General features: G+C 36.6%; 1 protein-coding gene across 1 annotated transcript in view; it reads left to right on the top strand.

The window, feature by feature from the left end:
- Positions 1–9,571, top strand: part of LOC102584910 (uncharacterized) — a 26,120-nt gene extending 16,549 nt beyond the window's left edge. The window contains exons 8-10 of the mRNA XM_015303849.1: positions 709–797; positions 7,306–7,432; positions 8,641–9,571. Coding sequence (XP_015159335.1) covers positions 709–797; positions 7,306–7,432; positions 8,641–8,736 — 312 coding nt within the window. The 3' untranslated portion in view covers positions 8,737–9,571. The remainder of the gene's footprint in view (positions 1–708; positions 798–7,305; positions 7,433–8,640) is intronic.
- The last annotated feature ends 3,637 nt before the right edge of the window (positions 9,572–13,208 follow it).

The raw sequence follows: 13,208 nt of genomic DNA, 5'->3' as shown, positions 1-13,208 counted from the left end.
TATATATATATATATATATATATACACACACACACAATTTAAACGATATTTAGTAATAAGAACCTAAATGTCAAATCGATCGAATTTATATCTTAGATCCACCTATTTGTAATAGTGCACCCTGTAGAGAATATAATTAACTAATATTAGTGTGCTCTCTCTAACAACTTAAACTTTTAGATGAGTTGGTCACATACTTCAACATGGTATAAGAGCAGGTAGAGGTCCTGGGATCAAATCTCACCACCACCCATATCAAAAAAAAATTCCACGTGCTTGACCCACGAAAAAGAATCAGGCCTGCACGTGAAGGGGTGTGTTGAGAATATAATTAACTTATAAAAATGTGCTCTCTCTAACAACTCAAGCTTTTAGATGAGATGACCACACACTTCAACAGACCCATCATCCCTAAATCCTGGATACGCCTCTGTACAAGTCAACACACCCATCATCCCGAAATCTTGGATATGCCTCTGTACAAGTCAACACACCCATCATCCCGAAATTCTGGATACGCCTCCTCTGTACAAGTTAAACTATCTGAGGAAACAAAATCAGAAAATCTATCAATAGCTATACCTATGTATACTATATGAAGATGTGTCTATGAACATTCTATAACAATTTACATATCTGTTTGCTTCAAGTAGAATATTTTGCTGCAATGTGAGTTCTTATGTTCTACTGAAATTTCTTTTGCTGCAGATTTATGTGGTTGGATCATTGTCAAGTAATGGGCTCTATCTTTTGGATTTCTATCCAGATCGAAGCTCCCCTTGCCATGTGGATTTCAAGTAATTTTCAGTTTTCTGTTATTTCCTTTGACATATTTACATTAGATGTTCATAGTGGACTGTTGAGTTTTTTTTTTGTTTTTTTACTTTCATGGTACTTGATGCAGATCTTTTCATATGATTTCTTTGATGGCCATAGTGGACTGTTCTGATTTTCTGTTTCTAGTTTTGACGTACTTGATGCAGATCCTTACATATGATTTCTTTTCGACTTAGATTCTTAACTGGCCAAATTGACAAAATCTGGGGGATTCACGGTGTGTTAAAATTTTTCTTGGAAAACAAATAGAATTTTTACTTATTTTCTAGTGTTTGGTAATTAAGCAAATAAATATTATCCCAAGAGTATTTATATGTAATCTAACTAAACACGGTGGGAATGGTATGAGGTGGGGTTCAGGGGTGGGTATAAAGATTCAGATGAGGAGGTCAAAGGGATCATCTTATTGAATCTGTCATCCAACATTAAATACATGAACTACAACCAACTTAAGCTAAAGTGTATGCAACTATCTACTAAACTTAAGCTAAAGTGTAGGCAACTATCTGCCCACACAATAGGAACTAAAAACTATTCCTAGATATGCTCCAAAGCATTGGGAGACTTGTTCAAACTATGATAAAATAGTAACAAGAGATGAATAAAATAATATCCTATGACCTGGTGTAAATAGACAGCACATAAGATAGTTAATACACCCCCTCAAGTTAGGCATGGTGTAACAAAATACAATGCCTAACTTGGAACGATATCTAGTGAAGGCTGATTAGGCAGTGGCTTGGTGAAGGTATCAACAAGTTGATCACAAGCATGAGTATGAGTAACATGAACTCAATGAGCTTGAACCTGGTCATGGACATATGCAAAATCTACAACAATATGTTTCATACGGGTATGAAACACTAGGTTGTGAGATAAATAAGTAACTCTAACATTGTCATAGTAGATTGTTGGTTACTTCGAAATCGTGACATGTAACTCATGAAGTAAGTTTCTCACCCAAGTGAGCTCTGCAAGTGCATTGGCGACTGATTTATACTTGCCTTGGTGGATGAGCGAGCCACATCATGTTGCTTTTTTTTTTATAACCGAGAAATCCGTCTGTGACCCGCCCTTTGGACCAATCACAGCCTTCTAAACTCGGTGGATAATGGGCCTGCCCCTCTACCCTTCTCCACTTAAATACCAGGCTTCGCTTTGCATGGTGTGGGGCTTGAACCTGCGACCTAAGCCACAAATCCTCCACCTTTTGCCACTTGAGCTAGGCCTTGGGGCCACATCATGTTGCTTTTTTAACGACCAACTGACTGGATTTGGTCCAAAGAAAAGGATGTAACATGATGTAGAGATTTTGTCATTCGGATCGCCATCCCAGTCCACATCAGCATACACATACAAATTAGAGTCAGAGCTGCGAAGGATGCAAAGTCCCGAACTCGCAGTTTCTTTGAGATACCGTATACTCTTTTAATCGCTTTCCAATGTTCATGAGTAGGAGCATGCATAAATTGTGACAATTTATTGACTTCATAAGAAATATTTGGACGAATGAGGGACAAATACTGCAATTTTCCAAGTGTGCACTGGTAGCGCGTGGCATCAGTAGGTGGAGAACCATCAGCATACTCAAAGTGGTACGCTGGAACACATGGGAGTAGAAACACAAACACCTTTACAATTGTCCATATCCAGTTTAGAAAGAATGCCCAAAATGTATTTTGATTGTGAAAGAATGAGACCGTTCGGTAATTTCTTAACATCAACACCCAAGAAGTAGTTCAGATAGCCAAAATCCTTCAATGAAAATATTTCTACGAAGAATCTGATGACAAATTTAATAACTAGTGTATGGTTTCCAGTGATTATGATGTCGTCAACATAGACAAGCACATAAATAGTTACATCCAAATGCTTCCATACAAATAAAGAGGTTTCAGATTTTGTTTTGACAAAGCCCATTCTCGGCAGATGTTCACTCAGAATATTTTACTAAGCCTGGGGGGCTTGTTTGAGGTCATGAATAGCCTTCTTCAGTGTGCAAACATGAGTTGGAAATTGGGGATTAATAAATCCCCAGAGTTGAGGCATAGTAACTTCTTCATCCAATTTTCCTTGTAGGAAAGCATTATTGACATCAAGTTGATGGATTGGCCAATTGTGTTGCATAACTATAGATAGCACCAATCTTATGGTTTGGTTATTAAAACATCATACTCTACTCTCATGGCTTGTCTCCGCTTTTCATGTTTATTGGCTTGTTTGAAAGTTACAAGTGTAGGAGTCAAATGTGTCAGAAAAGAGAGTTTTCTTTTTGTCTTGAAGATATTATTCTGTGACCTAGTTACAATACGGTTTGGGGGTGGTGGGGGAATCAGGGCAGCATGTATAGAAGGAGAGGGCTTAACTGCTTGGTTTTTGGGATTTGGATTTTGTTGGGTTGACAAGGGTGGAGGAGTGGCTTCTTTGGCTGTTCGGATTGTAGGTTGCTAGCTATGGTTTTGCATCTCTGGTATGTGTCACGACCCGATCTCTAAGGTAATGATGACACATACTATAACCCACCAGTAGGTAAGCCAACCCGTAACCCGAAATGTCAAGTAATGGTTATAGGGGTAGAAACTAAACAAGAATAAACAATTTAACAGAAATAACAGGAGAATAGAGCGGAAGCAAAACATATATATACATAAAGCCAAAAGATCCTTCCTAGAACCTAGAAGTCACAAGTACAGAGCTACTAAATGAAATAGTACAAGTCTCAAAAGTGGACCAAAACAAACAGACTGGTCTCAAAACACGAAAGACTAGTCAAATAATACAGATGGAGACAGGTATGATCCAGGACAACCATGTGCTCACCCTCACCTACAGATACTACGCTTGCTGGCTCGATCTCAACTTTGATAGCTGGTGCTCGAACCTGCATCACAAAACAGATGCAGAGTGTAGCATGAGTATCAAATTTGGTACTCAGTAGGCATCATAGGCCGACTGAGCAAGAAAAGTAAAGGTAATATGAAAAGCAAGAATTTACTACAACAAAGATCAAAGAGCAGAAATCTAACAGAAATGCACACGAGTGTAGAAAAGACTGAAATGAAGTAAGTAACTAACTAAAACCTAACTGGACCCATAAGCTTAGGAGGTACACTCGTGTGAAGTTTAAATAAAAACCTGAATGGACCTCCAAATGTCTGACGGGTACACAAAATAGCTATACCTACTAAAAACAGAACCCGGTGAATCCAGAGCTGGAGAGTGCATAGCCCAGACCTCGAAACATGGATAACCTCCCAAAGTAACCAATAGGATCATCCAAAGCTAGAAAGTGCGTAGCTCGAACCTTGAACCGCGGATAGGCCTCCAAAAGAACCAATAGGATCTAGCCGATATGTATTAACTCTGTAGAGGATAAAGATTTCCGAATCATGGACTGCTGCTGTAGATCAAATGACCAGACCTCGAATCTGTGACCAATAATAGAGCAGCGTGACCAGACCTTGAATCTGCAAACATAAAGCTGCTGAAGATTACCATGCCAAATCATCATCATAGTACCATCGTGGAACGACATCCATACCAAGGTAATCAATATAGTACTCCAAGCCTAAACTGAATCCAATCCCACGGCGCGAAGCAAGGCCCGAAATCTTAATCGTAAATCGAAGGGCGGTAGAAAGAGGGAGTTATGGATAAAAGGTCATCAAAGCTAAGTTATCGCCTAATCTAAGGCTCATTCTATCAGACCTAAGTCTCCTACATCATTCTATAGGGAGCTTAGCCGTTCGAAACGACGTCAAAGCAGAACTAAGGCCTATCAGTTTCAAAATCAGCTAGTCTAAGGCAAACACTAGTCTACACCTAGACTAAGGCCAAAACATGCTTCCGACATCAGTAGAAAAAAGTACCAATCGAGCCACAAGGTAGGGATGGTCAAAAAAGAAGAGCAACGTGCCAACGAGTCCCGAAATAACCCGAAGCAAGTGTAAAACATGATTTCTGAGTAAGTAAGCATGATCGACTAACCACCCAACCCAAATTCACACAAATCAACATGCATTTACATTCTCGAGCTCAATCTAAAGGTTGGGAAGCAATAGCCTACCTCAAAGCAGACCGCACGTGCTCCAAATTCACAACCCTAAAGCTTGTTCTTTTCATATGGCCTCCAAATGCTGCCACACTATCAAAAATAGGATCACAACGTCAAAGCGGTCGTTTAGACATCAAAAACACATTAATCAGAGACAGACAAAGTTTGAGTCAAAATGAGAATGTGTGACCCGCGTCAGAAATCCTAGAATTGACTTCGTCAAAAGGTCCATCCAAGCTCTCCAACTTGTATCCCAAAACGGGACCCAATTCGGGGTTTGGAACATATATAATCAACAACGTGCAATAAAACACCAATTTAAGCAACATCAAGAGGGCTGGAAGTCCCTTTAGGGGGGAGTATATCTCAAACAAGTAGTCCCTGGCAATCCTTGATCACTATAACGCGTAGCCACGAGCCTTCCGAAAACCCACGACTTGAAATCACCTAATTTGGAGCTTTGTAGCTCAAGATATTCGAGTTTGAAATTTCCTAACTAAGCTGATATGCGTCTGGTCTTTATTTAAAAGATTGGACAAAAGCTTCACATGAACGCGGGGAAACCTTCTGTGATCGCAGAGGGTCGGGGCCTTACTCTTTGCGAACGTGACGGCTGGCTCGCGAACGCGGAGTGTAACTTCACTAACCTCCGCAAACGCGGAAGGCAACCATGCTGGCCTCCGTGAACATGTCTAAGGCCTCACGAATGAGGAGACAAGGTCTTCTGGCCACTGCAAACGCGGCCAGAAGCCTGCAAACGAGGAGACAAAGTCTTCTGGCTACCGCAAATGCGGCTAGAAGTTTGCGAACGCAAAGGTTAAATATGTCTGCACCAGTTAATGCACATCAGCTGGTTTTGGCCAATGCCAAAATCTCCAACGGGGTGCTCGGGATTCGTTCGGAACCCAGTGCGCGCAAACAAAATATGCTACCTTACCAAATTCGACATTCCGAACTCAACGAATCCGTCAAAACTTTCAATCAAGGTTGTCTCGACAAAAAGTGAGTCCTACACCCAAGCTCCACTCTAAGCCAAATTCCACAAAGGGGCTCAAGATTAGCTCGAAAGCCTCGAAATCCGCACGAAAGGTCCTTCTAGACTAACTCGATGTTCTGGAGCTAACAGAATCGTTAGAATTGCATTTTGAGGCCGTCTTCCTAAATTTTTGACCGAAGTCAATTGTTCAAGTTTCAAAAGCTCCAAAACACGAAAACTTGCACAGAATCGAAACGAATAACCATGTGACCAAATTGTCAGTCCCAGCAAGTCCTAAATGACTTGGGTCTCTATAGGAACGGTCTAAACGATGAAAAGAAGGCAATAACACAGAAATGACCTGGTGGGTCATTACAGTATGTGAGTAGAGGCTTATGTGTAGCAACTAGCAGTGTCGTGTGAAGAAGAAGGGACACGAAGTTGTGAAGAAGGGGCAGGGAGTTGCGGATTACCTGATGTCTCTTCCTGATACTTGGCCATTGTTGTAGGAGTGAGCATCGCTAGGGGAATAGGTTGTATTTTTAGAGTTGGACTCTACAGGGATTGAGATAAGTGACGGAATAGAGAGAGGAGGAGTTTGAATCGTTGTTGGACTGTTCTCATTGGAGTCGATAACTTCCCAACTTAATTGGAAGTATATTTCCGTAAATGGATGAACATTTGTTTAGAAGTGAATTCTTTTTCAAAAAATTAGACATCATGACTTACATATTTTTGGACTGGACTGGGTCAAAGCATATATGAGCATGGTGAACTTGAGAGATACCTAAATACACACACGGGGTGGATCGGGGTTCAATTTTATTTTTGGTATATATAAGGTTTAAGCCATGGGTAATAGAGATAACCAATTTTTTTTAAGGTGGTATAGTTAGGACTCAGGAGATCTACCAAATAGTTTTTGATAGGGTGACTCGTCATTCATGATAGGAGTGGCAACTATCTACTAAACTTAAGCTAACGTGTTGGCAACTATCTACTAAACTTAAGCTAAAGTATAGGCAATTATCCGCTTACGCAATAGGAACTAATAATTACTTCTAGATAAGCTCCATAGCATTAGGAGACATTCAAACTATAATAAAATAGTATCAAGAGATGAATAAAATTATAATATATCCTATGACTTAGTAAAAATAGACAGAAGATAAGATAGTTAATAGGGGGTGGGATGGTCAAGCGGCAGGGGTTGGGATGTTGGGTGAGTGAGGAAGCGACAATGAACTTGGATTATCATTTATAGAACTTGTTTTCCTTACTTTCATTAGAGAAGTCATTTTCCTCATTTTAAAAGAACTTGTTTTCGTAGAGAAAATGTTTTCCAAAACATTTTAACCAACTCCATACCCAACACACCCTCAATGTTGTTCATTTTTGCTTTGAGAATATTGCTTAAATGAGGGTATTCTTCTTATAGTGAAGAGATGCAAGAGTTTTACGGAGTAAAGAGCCCGCAGAAGCAAAATCAATTCATTCCAACAACTGAAGGTGTTACTGCATGTATTACTCATCCCTCAAGTGGAACCATTGTGGTTGGAACCAAGGTCTGTATACTGATTCACCTTACCTGATGGACCTTATTTTCTGGTTATTCTCAAAATACTTCTATATATATGAAGCCTTTGCACCTCATGTCATTTTATCGTAGTTTTTTGTCCCTATTTGTATTACATTAGTTCTATTTTGATATATTGCAGAATGTTTTTTCTATAAATAATGAATTTTTTCATAGATGGCAAACTTGCACTGAGCCGGTTCTGTAAAAAGAAATTACAAGTCATGTGACTCCCTTATCATGTCTAACATTGCATGTACATCATTTACAAGAGACAAGTTGCACCAAAAAACTAGTAAAGCATCTTTGTTCAAGGCTAAGTATGTTTGTCCTTATGCCTTAGAAAATTCAACTGTTTCTTTCAAGCCAAATAGTCCTCCAGATGATGTGTGGTGTAGTTTTCCAACTCTTCAGGTACTTCTTGTTCACTCCCTTTCTTTCCAGAAATGCAGTAGGTCTAGAGTGGAGTTGGACGTGGACCAGCGAAGGCCAAAAATTGCAAAAATACATGCACCAAAGCTGAAATATGACCTTGCAATTCATAAAAAGACTGCAGTTGTCTTCAGATTATTCTTCACATTATGTTGCAGACTGTTTTACACCATGCCATTTATTATGTCTTTTATATACTATTTTCAAAAGTTTTAAGAATTTCAAATAATTAATCAAATTCAAATTTGATGTTACGTTTTCTGTATTGGCAACCTTTGGCCAATCTTATTTTAATGTTTACTTCTACTATTACATACATAATACACAAGACAATGATATTTTATGGACAATGACGAGTCCAAGCAGCCACCAACCCAGCAGACGAGGGGCATTCAGATGTAGACTTCAGTCCTGCCACCTTTCTTCAGTTTCTTGTGAATCTTCCTGTGGTTTTTTTAACTGCAGTTCCTGTAGAGGCAGTAACTGCTTTATCTGTATGAAAATATAACCTATCTCTTTACAGTCAAAGCCCAAGTTACCCTGAGACTGTTTCAAAGGGATCACAATTTTAAAAGAAGTGAATAAAATTTGAAATGCTTGTAGTCTCTGGGAACCTGGTACAATCATTGTTTATTGCTTATCTTGTTAAGACAATGCTTTTCTCTAAACAGTATGCTGGAAAACATGTAACTAATAGAAGCATACATATCAATATGATGCTGATTTTCTGTTCTAACAAGTCATTATATTCTTCTATGGAAGCAGCACTCGTCGCTCCTGGTGATTTCACAAACAGGCAAGTCATTTCAAGGTGCATATGATTCTCCTTGCTCTGAAGGCAATCTTAGAAGAACCAGCTAAATCTCACTCACATGCTTATACACATCTACCAAACTAGAATTCAGTTGCGCATTCTAACAAGTGCAGCAGGAAGATATTGGCGGGGGATGAGCTTTAGATGAATGTGTAAAGTCTTTGTTAGAGGGCAAGGTTTCAGACCGCATGTCATTTGGAAGTGTACAAAGGAGTGTATGTAGAGGCAGGTGAGGATTGCTCCATTTGCTTTATGTGTGAATCATGGAAGAACATATTGTCTGACCTGAGTAATGATTCACTGAAGTTGATTTCGACCCCAGCTAGATCCTTGGGCAAATGAAGGAGGTGGTATAAATACAGCCGTTAACTTTATGCTTTGTGGAGGTGTAAGTCATAAGTAGTGGATGCAACTGTATCTACACCGACTGACTTACAATTCTGGATTTTCGTTGATATTTTTCACTTGTCAGTTCACGTGGTATACTTGGTGATCATTCCTTTGTGTCTCTAGCATCCATATCCCTTCATTACTGTGCTTTAGCAATGGTATTGCTTGTACAGCTTCCAGGAGGTGCACCATCCACAATATTCTCCCTGCTTATCATTATTGAAATTATGCATCCATCAGTTTGTCCAGGGTTCAAGATTTGTATTAATAATCATCATTTTTCTCAGAACCAACTTTTCGACTGAAAATGGAAGTGATTGTCCTTTTCAAGATGAAACTTTACAGGGTTTAGGGTAGTAGTTTTACCTCTAAACTTTTACTTAATTCTCCAAAAGGAGGTTCATTTGTCTTTGTATTCTTTCTAAGAGCCTGCATTTCTCAGTGCAAACGCAAATTGAGTTCACAACAGTTACAGAAAATAACCTTAGATTATACTGGACTGGCTTTACATACTGATTCTTTTTAGGGATGAGTTGAATAGTTTTGGTGGCATAAATAGGATATTGCCAAGAGCTACTGGCCTCCTATTGTGACAATTCGTCTTGTCAATGGATTTGATTTGGGAACTATGTTTGTTTATAAAATTTTACTTCCTTTTCAAGATTGATTTTTAAATAAAGACTAAATATATGCATTTTCAAAGTTAATTTTTGTGAAGGTGAGGTACACTTAATAGCATTATATATTCAGCAAAACCTGTATGATTCCAAAGAAGCTCTCTCTAAAACCCTAGACAAAACCCCTATCGGAGCACAGGGGAAGCAAAAGGTCAATGGATCAAGATCAATTATGATCTTATGTCGAAATATCATAAGAGATGAAATGAAAAAAAATATATTTTAAAAAAAGATAATAGTGCATTTGGACCAGAAGCCTTCTCAAATATGTTTTTTGCTAAACTTGTTGGGAGATGATAGGAAAAGATGTGACAATAACAGTGAAAGTATTTTGTTTTAGCAAAATTTATCAAGGTTCATTACTCGCACCAATCTGATTTTATTGTCTAAAAAAAGTGACAAATACTTTTGGAGGTTTAAGGTCATAGGTTTTATAGCTTACTAGGTAAATTGCTTGCGCTTCGCGCGGTGGTAAACTATGTTAATAATCTACTTCTGAACATTTGATAATATAAGTGTTTTCGAGTGGGTACAATCCTACGATAAATTGTCAAGAATATTTTATCTAGAGATGAAACGAAATATTTTTTAAATCTTAAAACCAAAAAGATTTGATTCTAAGTGTTTATGCATTTTGTTATTAATTCTTCATTTTATTTTAGTTATTCATCACCAAGGTGTTTAGTAAAGATATTTAATTGTTTCATTGTCTATATTTGTATTTTCAAAAAGTGGTACAAACATTTTATTCATCAATTGCGAGAGTTTTTCTTCTATTCAAGGCCTCTACATACATAACCCAAATGTTATACATCTTATGTAATTAGTTGTATACTTGATAAGTTAATTAAAATTTTAAAACATATGCCTTGGAGTTCAATGAAATAATGTATGTCGCTCAAATAATTTGGATTAAATGATGTCTTGACAAGTCCCTTATTCAAAATCATTCGCAGTCGATTGCACTACTTTGAGAGCCAAAAGACATATTTTGTTGTTTATGTTTCGATCAATATGGTTAAAACTTTAATTTTTTTGGGACTTTTAATCTAATGTTTATAAGGAGATTATTATTTCTTTAAGATTTGATTAATATGGATTCATCCTACTTTGAGGGGTAATTCATTGACTCCAATTCGAAATTTGAACCCCCAATTTTTTATTAAGGTTGAGTACAATACTTACCATCCCACTACATTCCTGTTTTTTTTCGATCTCAATAATCGATTGAAAACCTCGATAAGATAGAAAGTTTAATAACTAAAACTCAATTGTAATGTGGAACCACCATAACTTCTGAACACTCAAAAGTCCCTTCTTGGACATCTTATTGATCTTTTAGCCACTGAAAACTCTATAAAGATCAAACTCATTTATTTTACATGTTTAAGAATTTTAATCTACATGACACCAATAATCTAATGATTACATCAAACTCTTGATTAACATATCTTTACTTCAACATAATGATCAAAAGCATAAACATAAATAACAAAGTTTAAAACATGTACTCAAAACAACAATTAATAACATAAGCATAAATTAATGATTGTAAAAAAAACATACCATTATCTGAACAATAGAATGAAACAAAAAGGAAAAAATTGAGCCCATTGAATGCACATTGTCCCTTCAAGGAAATTATTCCCCTCTAGTACTCGAGGTATAAAGGAATAGATCCTCTCAGGATAGAACAATTCTACTCATCAGTGTATTAATACAAAAACAATGGTGTTAGTGAGCCACTCAACATGAGCAAAGTAGACGAATATTTAATTGTGTAGAAGAAGAAGAAGAAGAAGAAGAAGATAAAGTAGTTCAGAATTTTCATTGTTTTAAAATGAGAGAAAATCTCTCTATTTATAAACAACAAAGGGTAGTGTGAACAAATGATTAATGTGCCTTATCGGAAAGGTCACAACTCTTTGAAAAAGTCACAATCTTTCATAAAAGTCACAACCTTTCATAAAAGTCACAACTTTTCATAAAAGTTGCAACTCTTCATAAAAGTCACAACTCTTCATAAAAGTTACAACTCTTCATAAAATGGAAGACTAATTTTGGAAATAAATAAATTAAAAGAGAATCCTTGTTTGTGGTGGCGCCACGTAGGTGGGCCTTGGGTTCTCTTTTTTATACACTAGTAAAATTATCCGCGCTTCGCGCGGAAATTTAATATCACAAAATTTATAAAATAATACTTGTAAATCTATTCAGTCATTAAAACTAAAACACTATATTATCTTACATACAAGATTACGTAGTAACGTACATTAATAATGTAAAGGAAAATAATAATTATAACATCTCATCATTTATCCTTCAATCAATCATCTTTAATTTGATTTTGTAATTTATCCTTTTGCCTCCAAGAAGTGTTACTATTTGATATTTTTGGAAAATAAGATGAACATCCACAAGAGATATTTTATATTTTCTAATAAATAAATAATATTTATATGTAATAACAAATACTTATAACAATAACTTTGCAGAAACATAAACAACAAAGTTTAAAACATGTACTAAAAACAACAATTAATATCATAAGCATAAATTAATGACTGTAAAAAAATAATATCAGGATCTATTACAATAGAATGAAACAGAAAGGAAAAAATTGAGCCCACTCAATGCACAGTGTCCCCTTAAGGAAATTATTCCCCTCTAGTACCCGAGGTTTAATGGAATAGATCCTCTCAGGATGGAACAATTTTATTCACAAGTATATTGATACAAAAACAATGGTGTCAATGAGCCACTCAACAGGAGCAAAGTACTCGAATATTTAATTGTGCATAAGAAGGAAGAAGAAAAGTTCTTCGTTGTTTTGAAATGAGAGGAAATCCCTATATTTATAGACAACAAAGATAGTGTGAACAAATTCTTATTGTGCCTTATCAGAAATGTCACAACTCTTTGGAAAAGTTATAACCCTTCGGAAAGGTCAGAACCTTTCATAAAAGTCACAATTTTTCATAAAAGTCGTAACTTGTCATAAAAGTCGTCGCAACTATTTATAAAAATTACAACTTTTCATAAAAGTCACATCATTTCATGAAAGGGGATGACTATTTTTTTGGTAAGTTTTCATAAAAGTCGCAACTCTTCATAAAAGTCACAACTTTTCATAAAAGTCACATCTTTTCATGAATGGGGAAGACTATATTTGGAAATAAATAAATTTAAAAGGAAATTCTAGCTTGTGGTGGCGCCACGTAGGCGGGCCTAGGGTTCGCTTTTATATAAATATATGATATGGTATGATTTGCCAACAAGATTATATACAATAAAGTCTTACATGAAAGGTTAGTCACTCATTACTACATTGATTGTTTTGGTTCTAAGTATGATATTTCTTATGTTAGTAAGATTTTTTCACAATACTCTCCCCTTTTTTAGAGCCAACCTATTTAGTTGAGATTAATCCAAGTAAAAAACTTATGAAGAAC

The sequence above is a fragment of the Solanum tuberosum genome, unplaced genomic scaffold, assembly GCF_000226075.1.
Source record: "Solanum tuberosum cultivar DM 1-3 516 R44 unplaced genomic scaffold, SolTub_3.0 scf00479, whole genome shotgun sequence".
NCBI classification, from domain to species: Eukaryota; Viridiplantae; Streptophyta; class Magnoliopsida; order Solanales; family Solanaceae; genus Solanum; species Solanum tuberosum.
Note: the sequence above shows the minus strand (reverse complement) of the source record. Positions and strands in the feature narration are given on the sequence as shown.